General features: G+C 38.0%; 1 protein-coding gene across 1 annotated transcript in view; it reads left to right on the top strand.

Annotated features, from left to right (window-relative positions):
- Positions 1-16,401, top strand: part of USH2A (usherin) — a 405,495-nt gene that overhangs the window by 271,266 nt on the left and 117,828 nt on the right. The window contains exons 41-45 of the mRNA XM_076334572.1: positions 5,593-5,927; positions 9,198-9,320; positions 12,035-12,198; positions 14,314-14,523; positions 15,872-16,074. Coding sequence (XP_076190687.1) covers positions 5,593-5,927; positions 9,198-9,320; positions 12,035-12,198; positions 14,314-14,523; positions 15,872-16,074 — 1,035 coding nt within the window. The remainder of the gene's footprint in view (positions 1-5,592; positions 5,928-9,197; positions 9,321-12,034; positions 12,199-14,313; positions 14,524-15,871; positions 16,075-16,401) is intronic.

The following is a 16,401-nucleotide window of genomic DNA, read 5'->3' as shown; positions in this document are numbered from 1 at the left end:
TGGGGAAGAGTGGCTGGAAAGCTGCCCAGCAGAGAAGGACCTGGGGGTGTTGGTCGACAGCCGGCTGAACATGAGCCGGCAGTGTGCCCAGGTGGCCAAGAAGGCCAATGGCATCCTGGCCTGTATCAGAAATAGTGTGGCCAGTAGGAGTAGGGAAGTGATCGTGCCCCTGTACTCGGCCCTGGTGAGGCCGCACCTCGACTACTGTGTTCAGTTTTGGGCCCCTCACTACAAGAAGGACGTTGAGGTGCTGGAGCGTGTCCAGAGAAGGGCAACGAGGCTGGTGAGGGGTCTGGAGAACAAGTCTTATGAGGAGCGGCTGAGGGAACTGGGGCTGTTCAGCCTGGAGAAAAGGAGGCTGAGGGGAGACCTCATCGCTCTCTACAACTACCTGAAAGGAGGTTGTAGCGAGGTGGGTGTTGGTCTTTTCTCCAAAGTAACAAGCGATAGGACGAGAGGAAATGGCCTCAAGTTGCGGCAGGGGAGGTTTAGATTGGATGTAAGGAAAAATTTCTTTACTGAAAGAGTGGTGAAACATTGGAACAGGCTGCCCAGGGAAGTGGTGGAGTCCCCATCCCTGGAGGTTTTTAAAAGACATGTAGATGAGGCGCTTAGGGACATGGTTTAGTGGGCCTGGTGGTGTTGGGTTGATGGTTGGACTCGATGATCTTAGAGGTCTTTTCCAACCTCAATGATTCTATGATTCTATGATTCTATGATTCTAATATACCCTGTAGTTACAGTTTGAGTATTATCCATGAAAAGGAAGGTGTTTTCTTTGTCCATTTTCCACTTTCTATGGAATTACAGTTATAGGCACATGTTCTGGAGTTGTTTTTTGTCTCACATGTTAATGTTTGCTGTCCTGTGAAGTTGCTTCTGATTACAGAACGTTGGATGCAACGGTAATAACTCCATGGTCACTGAAGTCAGTGACTAACAGAGAGGTGACCCTTCAGTGTGTTACCTCTGCAGATCACTGTGTGGTAGAGAATGAGGCTGTGAAGACCATTCCTCTCTTCCAGGTTAAAACCCCCTGTCGCTATTTCGTTCTCAAAATGCTTCAGACTGCAGTTGCCTAAGAACATAATTTTGAGAATACGAACCCTGATAACTAGGCCTTGTGCACTAAAGGGAGATGCAGTAAGCCCACACAGCAGCTTCGCGCTGGGTAGAAAAAAGTTTGGACTTTATTCACCACACTTCCGGTTTTATGCAGGTATGCCTGGTGCATTGGGGAAATTGTTTACGAGTGATCAATCCTTGTGTGAAGATTGCCTTGTAATGCTGCTAAGGTCAGTGAGACCTTGGTTTATTTGCCACATAAGTGCTGCTTGAGCAACTTACGATACTCCAGCACCCATAGGAACAACCTTAACTTGCACACTAGGGGTTTTCCACATTTTAGGACTTTGGTTTCTTGCACGGCTTGCTCATTTGGTACAGATCATACAGTGGGGTGAACTAATCAGGGTTTCATCAGCATTATCCCCCTGCCTTTGATATAGCTTAAACACTTTACTGTAGTAGGTGTTTAGGATCATAAATAAATTTTCTTTCTGGTTTTCCACTACTCAAGCTAAGCTTCTAGAAGTTTTTGTAGTAGCAACCTGTTACTGCAAACTTGATCGTGCCATTCTTCTGTGGTAGCGCTTGCTGAAGTTGGATGTAATTCACGTGCAAAGTGTATGAGAATAACTATCAGTGACCTCTGTCAGGATTTGCTTTTCTGGTGTGATACTGGCTCTTGATTGAATCCCACTATAATTTCTGTTAAGACAGATAAGAACTCATGAGGAAATTCATCTCCCAACTAGTTTTGGGGGGGGCTGGGGGGTTGGCAGAGCCCTGTAGTCCAGTGGTTGGAATGCAGAATTAGGGTAGCAGGTCTTTGTTTTCAGTTTTGCTTCTTTCTGATACGTGACTTAGTCTGGGATTTAGTCTTTTCATCTGTAAAACTGGAATAATAATACTTGCAATTTGAGACTTACAATGTGCTTTGAGACCAACAGTGAAAAGCTCTCAGTAGTGTATTTATTACATTCTGTTTGTAGATGTTACAAGCAGTAGCTAGGAGAAATGAGAATAAAATGAAGGCAAACACGCTGATTTAAAACCTAACTGTTGAAGCCAGGCCTGAACTAGTAAAATAGTCACCCATGTGCCAATGCCTCTCTTCACATAGCTCAGAATTAAATTTCAGGGTTCCAACTGCTGTCAAAAAAAAAAAAAAAAAAAGATTTCCAAGGTTATAACTGTTTAATGGGGGGAAAATGGCTAATTTCTGTCTCTTTAAATTTTGTGGTGGAGAAAATAAGGTGCTTTGATCTTTAAATGACAGCTTCCAGAGTCATTACATTGAATCAGTTAATTTCTCCCAGTAGTTACCTTATTCTCTCTTCCTCATGGGCATCCTCTTTCATGGCCTCAGTGCTGAGCTTCAAATCAATGAACAAACTGTTACTGCTTCCAACACAGCCTGCCTAGTGAGCTTTCCTGCTTTCATGCATTGCCAAGCTCTTACCTCAAACCTTGGCACATCAAAGTGGAGAAGAGGTCCAGTAGTACCACATGTGTGTTAACGAGGCTGGCTCCATCGTTTTCATTTACACTCTATGGGTCAGGCAGTCCCTTGCCTCTTGACAAGAGAGGTTTGTCAGAGACTGCATGACCTGCTATTCCCAGGTGACATATGTAATTCAAAGCAGGTCAAGTGACACAGCAGTGACTCTGAGTATCCTTGGTCATCCCTTTATCTAGTTTAAAAAAATACTAACCAAAATGATAACTGATCTACATATCTTTGTATGAGATATCCATGCCCAGACAAAAATAAGTTGCATTCTGTGTTATCGTGCTGCTGACTGAATATTCTTTTTGTTCAGCCTAGTTTTCTTTTCTCTTAGGAAAAAAAAAAATTGAGAAATTTCCCAGTGTAAGCCCCACGAAGCATCTCTGTTATGTACAGTATGAGGGGTTTTTTTCCTGCTAGTGCCCAGCAAATGCTGTGAAGTAACACCAGGGAGTTTTTTCAAGTTTTACCAGCTAGTGCACATGCTATATAAAATTCAGGAGCTGAGGTTCTAGAGCAGCATCTGTTCTCCTGCCCATGTTATTAATCTGTTCCTTTATGTGAAGGGGTTACAGTATATGGTGAATCTTGTGCAAGTTCTATTAGAGTAATCTTGTGGTTTTAGACATAAAAGTTAGGCATCTAAAATGTAATGTAATTAAAAAATAACTCCTCCTCTCTTCCAGGAAATAAAACAAGATTTGGTAGAAGGTGAACATTTTTAGACAATTTTGTCTTCTGAGAGGGTACTACCAGGAATTTTCCAAAGCATTTGACATAGTTCTTTTATTAGAAGCCACCTTGCATTAAGCAACCAGTAAGAGGGTTTTTTTCACTGATAATGACAGATTAACTGTATTAATATTCCTAAAAAAGGGTTTGAATATATTACCTTTAGTCACACTTCATTGAGGCAGAATTTCAGGATAGGTGCTACACCTCAAAAAAGAATAACATAATTATGGTTGCAGAAATGTGTGTTTTGCTGTAGTATGTCAGACCTTAAAGTCTTCTGTGCTTCTTTCAGCAACTTCAAAGGTACATCCCTGAAAATAAAAGTGAACCATGCACATTCCCCTCTTTCTGTGACATATGCAGTGCATCCAGTGTGTGCACTATGGTAGCAACAAAAAGCATTAGGATTGGAAATTTCACCTGAAGTTTACTGACCTGAATGCTTTCTACCTGCACTTGAAAACAACATTTTCTGTTGTGTGTGCTAACCATCCATTCTTCCCTGCTTCCTAAGCTTATGGCTAGATCACATGAACTACTTCAAAATGAGAGTTTTGCTCAATGTCTGTGAGAATGGTGCAGAATTGATTCCTACCTTCTGTGAAATTTTGCATTGTTTTATCAATAGTATTGTCTTCATTTGTTTGATCGTGATTTGGGGCCAGAAGTAACAGAAACCTGAATACAGCACTTGATAATTAGCCAAAGCTAAACCTTTCCTATGTGGACACCAATAATCTTGTTTGTGCTGTCTTTACTCAAGATCACCCTGTTTCTAATTCTCTGTTTAATAGTATTCCAGATTCTGTTATCAAAATCCTTCAGCTTTCTCCAGTACTTTGCTGCCAGGTTTCTTACAAGTCTGACAGCCTAAGAGGTCCTTCTGTACCCAAGATATAACATTTCCTAATCCCCAAGGGTCCTTTAAAAATCGTTTTATAAATCAAGCTTCTCTGTTTCCATGGCCGTGTGTAATTGTGCATATACCTTTTTAAAGATACTTACTCTGGAGGCTGGAGAGAATTAAGGAAAAAGTTCAACTTAAGTTAAGTATCTCGGTATTACTATTTAACACTTCAATATTACCTTTGTTCATTTTATTCTGCACATACCTTCACCCAGGCTTTCTCCATTTCTGTGTTCTTTGCAATGTTGGATTCAATCCTTAATTATCCCATGCCTGGGAGGAAAAGAGACAACAATTGTTATAGATGAGTGGGTCAGTGGCAAGGAAAACAGTCCCAGGGATGAGCAAAGCAAAGCTGGTATATTTCGTACACTGGGACTTCTAGGGGAGGAAGGATTGATAGATGCTGTTACACTACCTTTATGAAACTTTGAGATTCTTAATACAGTTACATGTCCTCGTTGTGTCAGCCTAAAGTCCCCTCTGTCATGATACCGTGGCAAAAAGCCTTAAAAAAGAATTGAAAACATCCTTGCACTTTATGGTACAATGATTTGAGTGTGATTCCTCACTGGAGCTGGTAAGAATAAATATATATAGAATGATATACTTAAAAAAAGAAAAACTTTAAAAAAAACTAACCCACCTAGCCTCAGTTTAGTAAGAGTAAAACCACAGTTAAGCATAGCAGTAAATGTATATATATATAACATGAATTCTGTATGTAATTTCCATTTTTTTGTGATAAGTTTTCTCAGCATAATCTTATAATTCTAAAAATGGAAAATTGTGCCTGTTTTTTGTCTGATACTTACCAGTGTAATTTATTACTGAAAAATAAAAGGGAAAACCTGCATATTTCATCATCCAGAGAGTACGGACAAATCTTGTTTCTCATAGGAGCTAGGGCAGTTACACATTTCTAAAAATTGCGCAAACACAAAATAAGATTTCTTTTTACTCTGCCACTAACAGATGAGCACACCAGGCAATACACCATAAGAAAATAAATGACAGTCAGTGATACTTATGATAATTAGTGTACTTTTGCTAATGCATCTGAACATCTCTCAGAATTTTGAGTGAAGTGGAGCATTCATGTTTTACTGGTGAAGCTAAGTAGTAGATTTTTCAATGGCTACAACTGTTACTGCAACCCTCACTCAAATTAAAGGAGGTTAGATTTCTAACTGATGCACCTTTAAAAATCAAATTTCAGTTACCTGGGAAAGGTTATACGCAAAGTCTGTCTTGCTGGAGAAAGTAAAGCATATCTTGAGATCACACTTGTGTCCATTTGTAGCATGTTGTGTCTGTATTTCTGCATTCTGACTGAAAGAATTCTGTTACTGTAATATTTTTTTTTCTCCTCCTTCAGGTCTCATGGAAACCTCCTCTGATACAGAATGGTGAAATCCTTAACTATGAGATTCGCATGCCTGATCCACGAATTGTCATTACTGGGAATACTTCATCAATGTTAAGTCATTTGGTGACTAATCTTATACCCTATACAAACTACTCGATCACTGTAATAGCTTGTTCTGGAGGTGATGGCTTTCTAGGAGGCTGCACAGAGAGTTTGCCTACCAGCGTGACTACACCTTCAACAGTTCCTCAGGGTGTTAGTCCATTGTCTGTGACTCCAATCAGCGAGTCCTTTATTGCCATTTCTTGGCAACCACCGCTAAGGCCGAATGGTCCTCATCTGAGGTAAGCTTTTAGTTGCAACTGAGATGGCAGTTTTCTTCTCCTTACCTAAATCTGACTCAGAAAATTCTGGGTGATGGAAACTTTATGATGTGGTATCTTCATTTCTGACCTTTTGAAATTCCTCTTTAGTGGACTTATGGAAAGTGGGTATATCTAGAAGCAGATAGCAGGGTGAGCTTTGAATTGTTTTGAACTTGTGAGGAGTCAGGATTATTTAAAGCAAGTGTGGTGTCTATACCGTGGCATTTACTTTGCAGAACACATTCGGGAAGGCTCTGGGTCTTTCAGATCAGTGCTGTCTGGAGAGCCAGAAGGAGGAAGCACAGGATATTTGCAAAGTCATAACTGGTTTGGGCTGCAGCATCAGCCGTGTTTTGGTGGTCAGTTCAGGCAACATGTTCCACCAACAAAATGACAAGAAAAGTATGAGATCTCTGTGAACGTAAATATTTAACACACCCAATATTCTCAATACTCTGTGGGGATTATTCTACATAAAGAGAAAGTGACCATGGTAGTGTGATGACATGAAATAAGCTTCAAAACTTAACTGATTAATAAATTGGAAATGAGAGAGTGTGTGAGAAAAATGGAAGTTAAAATGCCACAAGTTTGGTGGCAGAACCAAAAACGGGAAATGCAAGGAAGTGCTGGGTATAGCTGGCTGGATTTCACCACAGGAACTAGAGAAAGGCGTCTCTTCTGAGATTTGTCTAGAATGATGGGATGGGGGATCTTGACTTGAATCTGTTGATTACTGAGTGTGTGTGTGTATATACATAAAAAAATTATGTATTTGAGTGCATGAAGTTTTATAAAGACAAATCTTTATACATACACAACAAAAAAAAGTCAAACAAATCTTTCATTCTAGTGCTTTAACATATTGGGAAACATAGTGCATGGAATTATATCTCTGTACTCCATATGTTCTGGTTAGTAGCTCTCTTCTAGGTGCACTGATGGGTTCAATAATTATCATGTAATGCCATTTCAGTTGCGTATGTTATTACAGCACAGTAGCTTGACTCTTTCTTCAGGCTTAATTAGCGCACACTACAACTGAATGAAATTATGATTGCTCTACAGTAAAATTTGAAGTTTTTGAAAAGCAGTCTCTGTTATTCTGGGGTTAACAACATGACCATTTTACCATAGATTATTGAAGTAATTCAGCACAACCTACATCTGCAGACTTCATTTCTTTCATGGTGTGCCATGCTGCCCTCAACAAGAACAACCACTGAAGCAGCTGCTCTGTACAGCATGATGGAGCAAGAAGTCTGCAGCAAGCAGAGTAGCAGCAGCAGCTGCCAGTGGGGGTGATTTACACATGATCACCATTCATGAAATATATTGGACAGAATATGCCAGGACTGTTCCTAATAAAACTGTAATGATCTGTCTTTGGGTTCTGTTGACACTGATGAACCACTCATGTGAGTTGTTCTTGGGGTATAAAGTAATCTGAACGCTTTGATAGAGTTGGAGTTTAATTAGTTTTTACTATTTAATTTCTGAGGTTATACTCCCAACTTCTGCAGTAATTTGGTTTGGCATCACTAAAGTCAGTGGCACAATACTTGTTTGTACCTGTTGAGGATTATTCCCCAAAGTCAATGGCAAAAGTTGTTGGAAGTCACACCCGTACATCCTAGCTGCCATGGAGCATAGGAAGTCTCAGCTCTCTTGTAAGAGAGCTTCTCAGTTGATTTCTGGTTTTGAAGCAATGCAAAATCACTGTATGCAGTACCTATTAAATACCATCTTAATTCAGGGTCTGAAATCTGGTATGGTATTGTCCAACATTTCCTCATCAGACTGGAGATGATCTTAACCTAAAAAAGATAAGCGTCAAATTACACATGAAGCCAGTGGTCGGAAAGATCATTGCAATGGGGTGGTGACCCACAGCAAGGCATTCTGCAGAATGCTTAAACACAGAAGGAAACTTTTTCACAAATAAGTGCCTAAAGTGAAAGTCTTTAAGGTCTGCCTGAGTATCCACATACTTTTGGCTGGAATTTAACAGTAGCACCTTTCCAAAATGGGGGGCAGGGAAAGGATGATAGGCAGCAGCTCAGCACTTTAGAGAAACAAGTTGTGTATTTAAGTGAATATATATGTATATGACCCTACTTTGCTGGACATCAGTGGAAACTCTATTGCAACTATAGTTTGATTAAAACTGCAGCTCACCATTGAAAGCAATTCCAGAGTGGTTCTATAACTGGTAAGAAGCATACAAACATCTGGTCTCTTAAAAAAGAACCATCAAACTGAAACAAAAGTCCTATTAAAAAACTCCTGTGAAATGTAGTAAAGAATAATAATCCTAAAGATTTGGAACAACTCTATATAATTTTGTTTCATTTAGAAACAAATAGAACAAACAAACATAGAACAATCATTCTATGTAATCCATGGAATGATTAGGAAATGCAAAATATGTTATCCCCTTTAGTTTGTGTAGACATGAAGTGATTTAATCTTTGATAAATTCCATAAAGGTTTTGTGTAAAAGATGGCGAAGGGTGAGTGATGCAGAACGGATGGAAGGCATGCTGTCCTAATCAGGCAGTCTCATGGCTGACCTGCTGAAAGATGGGCTTTAGCTGACCTGCTGTTTGGAACAGAGACAAGAATACAGCTTCAGATACCAATTAAAACCAGGATGAAATAGTTTGGTCTTTCAAGCTCACATCATGAGTGTCTACCCAAATACAAAGGTGCCTTGTTAAGGTCTACAGATGGAACAGTTAACTCATTCTACGCCTGTTTGTGACCTGTATTTTACACTGTGGTTATTTGCGAACACACGTTAAACACAAATGAACATTTAAGTTGCTACTACCAGTAAACTAGTAATAGCAATGCTATGTTTCAGCACATTTGCAAGAGAGAGACATTGTTATTTCATATTCTGTAGCAGTCTGTGCATATCAGATGGCATCAGTCAAGTCTCTATGAGACACTGTTACTGGGCTATTTGGACTTGATCGTCATAGCATTTCCACAAGTTTAAAATCTGTAAATCATTAAATAAACTCATTCTTTCAAATGGAAGTGCTTAATTTTCCATTTTCAAAGTAGTTTTTTTAAGTAATTGAATGCTCTAAATCATGAAACATTAAAAAGAATGTTTATCTCAGAAAGTTTACAGCTGTAAAAACAAAATAATATGTGGCTTTAAAAAAAAAACAACTGATTTTTTTTGTGTAATAACATTAGTTGAGATAATCCTGGTGTTCTGCTTGTCTTTTGTGTTAGATATGAGCTCCTGAGACGTAAAATCCAGCAACCACTTGCATCAAATCCCCCTGAAGATTTAAATCTGTGGCACAATATTTACTCAGGAACTCAGTGGTTTTATGAAGATAAGGGTCTTAGCAGGTGAGATTACAAAAACTATAAAAACAAATGCCGGCATTTTGTATAGTGTATGTTTAATAGTTCAAAGTATTTCTTGTGTCTTTATGTAGTGAACATATTAATTATGTAATGAAATATTTTTTGTCATCTTTGGTATTAATCATTCTAATATGCAGGGATTTATTATTAGTCTGTCATTCGTGACTCATACATTGTTTTGCTTTGAAAAACAAATGAAAATAAAGATCTTGTGAAATTTTAGCATTGATATGCTCATGCAATCAAACCAGTTAGATTTATGTGTACATATGCTCTAGATTTGTGTGTTGGCAAAGTCATAGCACAGGCAGAATGAATGTTTGAGAAGTCCTAGCTGGGAAACATTTGAGACTTTGTTTCAGCATTGTTTTTCTTACCTGGTTTTAAAATGCAAATTAAAAATTGCTTTAATATCTCCAAGGCCAAGAAGAGTATTTATCGCACTCTTAGATGATCTAATTTAAGGGCAGCTTTGTGTTAGCTCCATTATAGTTAAATGCAGAGTGTTGAGAGTTGGGAAACGGAGGGTGGGTTCTGTTTCTCAGTATGTTACAGAGCTACTACTGTGTGGTATAGAGCAAGGCATTTGCTCTTGATCAACCTTAGTTTCAACACCTCGAAGTCAAGGCTACCACCCTTAAGACAAACAAACACGCACATTAAGAACCCGTAATGGAAGATTCAGCATGGATTCTGCACTGGTTTTGTGTAGGTAAAGTCTTGGGAAAACATTCATGGATGGTTTCAGGATGTGTGTGTTCTCTGTGCTGGCGTGCTTTATGAGGACTGCATGTCAGTCATTGCCCCTCAAATGTCTGTATGTTGCTTCTACTTACTTTGATAAAAGCTGTGTGAGCATCCCTCCTGAGCACGATGTGAACCAGCAGAATGTGACCTCTGCCCCAGACTGTTGTATAGACCAAACCAAGCCAGGGGCTACTGCCTCTGGCTTGTCACTGCCTACTTGCTGAAAGTCACTGCTCATTTTCATCCATTGTAATAATTGATCATGGAGCTGTTCTTTTACCCAATCCTGCCCAAGCGTCCATTTCTTTCTTAAACCATGTTTGAAATTCTACATAGAGTTTCCTTTGGTTTTAGTTTAGCTCATTTCAGCAGCGCTGATATGTGCAGCAGTTATGTTAGCGGTTCAGAGCAGGCAATAAATTCTGACAGGGTCTCAGTGACAAGTCATTAGGCACAATGACCTTTTGGGTTGAATGAGCTATGGCCAGAAAAGTGTGCCTAACCCTCAGATACACCTGAACACTTCTTTTGGGGAGGGTTCTGCAACCTGCAGCTATGTTTTTGCAGTCAACAACTCAGGATGAGCATGTGGCTGGAGAGGAGATACTGCAGAGAGACGCAGTCCTTATTTTTCACAGAAAGAAAATCCATATATCAGCATCTATTTTCATTTGTGTCATATTTTAAGCATGTTTCACAATTAGTGATTTTTTCATTATATTCCTGCCAGAAGTCTATTTTCACAATCATTTTTTTTTCAGATGGCTTTTTCGTTTCTAGTAGGCTAAGCCAAACTTTTACATTCATTGTTAGAAATATGGATCAAAAAATGAATCTCAAATTCTCATCATTAAATTGGAAGAATAGATTCCATTCATCTTTGATTGCACCTATGCTACAATGTCCAAGAGAATACTACATGTTTGCAAGCAACAGAAAGTGCAGAGAGGGAAATAAGATGTGTTATGTATATTGTCACTGTTCTTCTACAATGCTTATCATTACAGTTGGAGCTAGTGAGCTCCCATTAGTTTGCTTTCTTCTTAGTGGGACTGCTAGAGCTTAGCTCTTTTGAAAATCAGACTGGATGGTTGCATAATACAGTAAAGCAGTAAAAAAAAAAAAAAAGTAAATATATTATGTGAGTGCCTTTTCATGTTGTAGAGAAATCTGTAAATATTGGGCACTTACTGTATGTTACTTTATTGTGTTTTTAGACAGCTATCCCAAAGTGCTACAGCTTCAGTGAAAATTTGAACAAGATGATCCTGTGTTTCTGTGATTGCTCAGTTTTTGGGGGGGGGGCTTTTTATAATGGAATTAATTTTGAGATTATGAAATCCCACTTAAAATACATTAATAAGCCATTTGATATAGAGAAGAAATTATGGAGTGACAGTCACTTGGTTTACTAAATATACATGAAGTATTTAATAAAACTGCGTAAGTTGAATATACATGGTTCTGAAGAAAATCACTTTATTAAATGAGTTTGCATTCCTAGGCACTTTTTTTGGTGTTTTAGTAGTGGGATAGTCCTGGCAGCGTGGTGAATCACTTTTACAAATGAGACTCTGCAAGTTAAAATCGGTGGGTTTCCCAAAAGAGTAAAAAAGCCTCATTTGATTAAATTCTGATCCAAATTTTGGCAGGTTGCCATTGCTGTAATTACATATTGCATTGAGCTATAATCTCTCAACACCTCAGAAGCTACAACTATGAAGAAGTGAAATAATGTGTTTTATTTTTGTTACCATGTTAATGGTGCTGAATTGTTTCCAAAAAATAGACGCCTCTTACAGAGTCTTCATTGGTGCAAACCATGCAGCTGCACTTGTTGGAGAGGGAGGGAAGAAACAGCAAAACTTTGGCACAGGCAGAAGGTTTACAGCAAATGTTTTCTACGTCTGCATTTTTCGTTCCATTTAATTATTTTTAAAATGTCTTAGGTACACAACATACGAGTACAAGCTCATAGTGCACAACGAGGTAGGATATACATCAAGTGAAGAAGTGATAGCTACTACATTAGCGGGATTACCAGAGAAAGGAAGTATCCTCATTGCACGTGCTGTTAATCATACTGCTGTAGAAGTGGAATGGTCAAAACCAAGTAAGTGTGCTTAGTATTTATTCCAGTAACTAGATGTTAACCTGCCATCACTTATGTTGCTCTGCCTTGCTCTCATAGGAAACACAGTCCTTGTCTTGATTTATAATATATACCTAAGTGTCCTTGAAAGGAGGGGAAAGAAATAGGGAAAAAAAAGGTGCACATTTTGCTGTTTCTCAGTCATGTTTGTATTTATTATATGCTATTTCCACAGCATGAGAATAGTGAAAGTGAAGAAATAGTTAATGCAAACTCATAAGAAATCTATAAAGTAGTAGTACACAAAATCCTGTTGTCTTTGTGGAATATTTCATCTCTTTGTATGAAAATTTACATATCCATTCCTTCAGGATGAGAGGATCCCCTTTCTCTCTCTTTTTGCTTTGCTCCTTAAAATGAATTTAGCCAATTTCTCTAGTTGGTTTGCTAATACAGCAGTGGGGAATTTCTTCATGACTTACATGCAAATGATTTTATAAGGACTGGATGCTGAATTGCAACAAATGTAGTCTCTTTATTTTATAATTGCATGCCTGAAGTAAGCATGCTTATAAAAACTGACAAATGTAATAGATCTGAAGCAGCTCACTGAACTTTCATTACCTTAGTAATCTAAACCCCTGACCTTCTAGATGTAGGTAATGCAATCTGGTTTTATTTTCATTCATACCTTAGAAATTTTCTTCATATATGTTTGTGAATGCAAAGGTTAAACACCAAGACAGGGCCATTCGTTATTGGAAAACCTTATCGTATTTTATTACTTCTTATGTTGCAATAAGCATATTAACTATTTTGTATACCCATGTTTCATTTTTTCACAATATTAGTTTTTAAATGATATTCTTGTTTTCTTTGGGAACTTGGGAGTCCTTAACGTAAGTTGCCTTGCTAGTTTTCTTTTTCTGGAAAACCTACTGAAGGTTTCTGACTTCTAAGGATTTAGGACTTGTATCTGTACCAGTTAAAATAAAAATAACATATCACTCTCGATTAAGAATTTCTATGACAAAACTGTGTACTATTAAATCTGAAAATATGTTTTTGGCTTTTATCAATGCTATTTCCCAGTCAGCTGAGTCCTGTTCAGTGGTACAGTGTGTCATCTAAAGCAATATGTATCAGTGCTTAAAGTTTTTGTCATAATTACTCTTTTCATCTTGGTGCCTACTGGAAACACAGTTGCATTTGATCAGATCTTAACTTAAACTGTTTGACAAAGGATGGGTAAGATAACAGACTCTATCTGAGTTACTAAAATGGAGATGCAAGGCTTGCCTGGAATCCTTGTTTATCCACCAGCTCAGACCAATGAATGTCCTTCCCTGTGTAGCCAGAAAATCGTACTGTTTTTTTCAGTTCCTTTCACTGGGGAAACTAGTTGCTGGACAAAACACATTTTAGGAAGAAATGTGAGGAGTTGTTTTTTTCCCCTATAAATATAATGCTTCTGAGTGTATTACAGTTTTACATGTAGACAACGCTACCATGCTTGTTCTAAAATAATAACACGTAGATTTTCATTTTCACTATGGCCAAAAGGTCGACTGTGTAAAGTTGAATGTAACTATAATTTAAGACATAGGCACTTGCCCCTCATTCATGGCTAGAGGACTAACACAGGAATTCAGTACTTTTGGGGTGGGATAAAGATGTGGTTTTTGAAGGGAAGGAGCAAAAAGGGAAAAATTCTTTGAGGTTTCCATCTTAAACTAGTGCCATAGAGCAATCTTATTTGCTCTCTTCCTTCTATCTGGGTGAAAGCCATCCTTTCGCAGTGGCAAGCTGCAAGGTCCGGCACCACTGCTAGCAGTGGGTTTCACCTATTAATTTGTTTACTTTACAGATTCCATTGTCATCGTGGGGATGACTAGAGAAAGAAAGCTTTCTCCAGTATTAGATAGAATGATCTGTTAATGATTTTCACAAGTTTGGAAGAGCAGTCTGCATCTCTGCTTATAAGGGTGAAATTGAAGGCACTTGATGGAATCTTTGCTTTTTTTTAAATAAGGGGGTCTGCATAAAATTTGTTTTTCTCTTCACAACACGTTGTTGATAAAAAATTTGCTGACTGAATATTTCCCAGTTGATCTCCCAATGTTTTCTCTTTCTTAGCACTACAAGATTTGCAAGGAGATGTTGCATATTACACCCTCTTCTTGAATTCTACTGATGATAGAAGATCTCTGAAGATCCAGGCTGACGTAAACTCTGTAATTGTAGATGATTTGCAGCCCAACACAGAGTATCAGATATTTTTTCAAGTTTTTAACGGAGCCCACAGCATCAACAGTGAAGTTGTGCATGTGACTACCTCAGATGGAGGTTGGTTAGCAGTGAATGCGGCTTGGCTTAAAATCTGAGAATGAAATTAATTGATTTTTGTTAGGGTTGAGATCAGTCATCCTTTCATTATAAAATTTCCGGTATAAAAGGAAAAAGGGCTAAAATGCTAAAAAGCTTAAGTGCTGGTTGTCATCATGTGGTAGATCAATAAACGGTCCCACTGAGACAGAAGCAAAAGCTCTAATAGCAGATATTAACCCAGTTTGTTCTCATCTTCTCCTGCATACTCCTATCTGTGAGCACTAAGTTTGGAACTGAGTTCATATCAATAAATGGTGGAATTCAGAAACAATTAATGGGTTTTTTAAAAGATTTGCTCTGTGAAGCGATATGCTTTTGACATGACAGTCATACAGAGGGCCTTTCCTGAGTCACCAGAAACTCTAGGTGTAAGTTCAGCCTCAAAGAAAAGACTTTATGAGTAATTTCTATGCCAGTGGGCAAGTGCGGGGGGAGGGATGGGGGAAGGAATAAAATAAAAAAATAATTGTGAGTCTGAAATGTGTTTAGAATGGTCTTTCTAATCTTTTTGCTTTATAAAGTCTCATTATAAACATTATAATATCATTACCTCAGAAGCAAGTGTTCCAGGTCATTAGCAAAGCACTTTAAGTGAGGATTCCATTTCCTTTCTGATGCCAAAGGTCAGCACCTTTTGTTTATAAAATAGAATCGATCGCAAGGACAATTTTTCAACTGGTAAAGATGGGTTCTTATGATAAAAATAGGTCTTTGCATGGTTATTTCTGACATGCTTAGATAATTATGTAATTTAACGCTAAGGAAGGTTTTTTTTTTTTTTTAAAATAAGTCTTAGACTTCATCATTACCTATAGTAATCAACATTCAAAACCATTTACATAATGACAATATTGCATATTGCTTCATAGTGCTTCAGCTATGAGGCTGATAACGTCACGTTCCACCAGACATAAAGTATTTTGGTCTCAGGTTTTGCTTTAAAAGCAAAATGCTCTGTTCTTCTCTTTTTTTTTGGAAGGATTAGGATTGGGGAGACATAAAATAATGTTTCTATGTTGGCAGTGTAGATGGGTGAATAATTTATCATCATATCTCACTGGCCACATACTACTGATGATTGACACTATGCTGCTGGTATAAAGCATTTTACCATCAGCTCTCAAAGTTTCTAACTGAGAGTATAATAAGCCAATTTGCAGAAGACTACAGACTGTGATAACTTCATCAGAGGAAAGCAGATAAGCAGTGAACCCTTTGCTAAACCTAAATACTAATCTGCATTTGGTTAAACAAGTGCTTTTGCAGAGACAGCTGGAGTTTATTCAGTTTCTTCCTTTATTTCTAGAGCCTGAGGGCATGTTCCCTCCAGAGGTTGTCATCATCAACAGTACAGCTGTACGTGTCATCTGGACATCGCCTTCAAACCCAAATGGTGTTGTCACAGAGTACTCTATCTATGTAAATAATAAGCAGTACAAGACTGGAATGAACGAGCCGGGGTCCTTTCTTTTAGCAGATTTGTCTCCATTCACTGTATATGATATACAGGTTAGAATATCTTTTCTGGGTTGTGCAATAGACTTTAATTTTACATAAAATATGTGTATTTCCACACGGAATATTGTTTCATGAATTTCTTTACATACATGGACATATATTTGCACTGTTGTTTGTGAGTATATACATACAAGGCATAAATTTATTTTCAGCGTATTTTAGGTCTGTGTACACTTTTCATAATACAAATTTCCATTATCTTTTTTCAAACCATCAAAACTCCATTTACTTTCCCCTAAATGCTCTGTGCTACAACATTAGCAAAGCCTCAACATATATTACAAAGAGGCAAAGATTCTACTCCTACTCATTAAAAGA

The sequence above is a fragment of the Aptenodytes patagonicus genome, chromosome 3, assembly GCF_965638725.1.
Source record: "Aptenodytes patagonicus chromosome 3, bAptPat1.pri.cur, whole genome shotgun sequence".
In the NCBI taxonomy this organism is placed as follows: domain Eukaryota; kingdom Metazoa; phylum Chordata; class Aves; order Sphenisciformes; family Spheniscidae; genus Aptenodytes; species Aptenodytes patagonicus.
The sequence above is the reverse complement of the archived record's forward strand: the minus strand, read 5'-3'. Positions and strand labels throughout refer to the sequence as shown.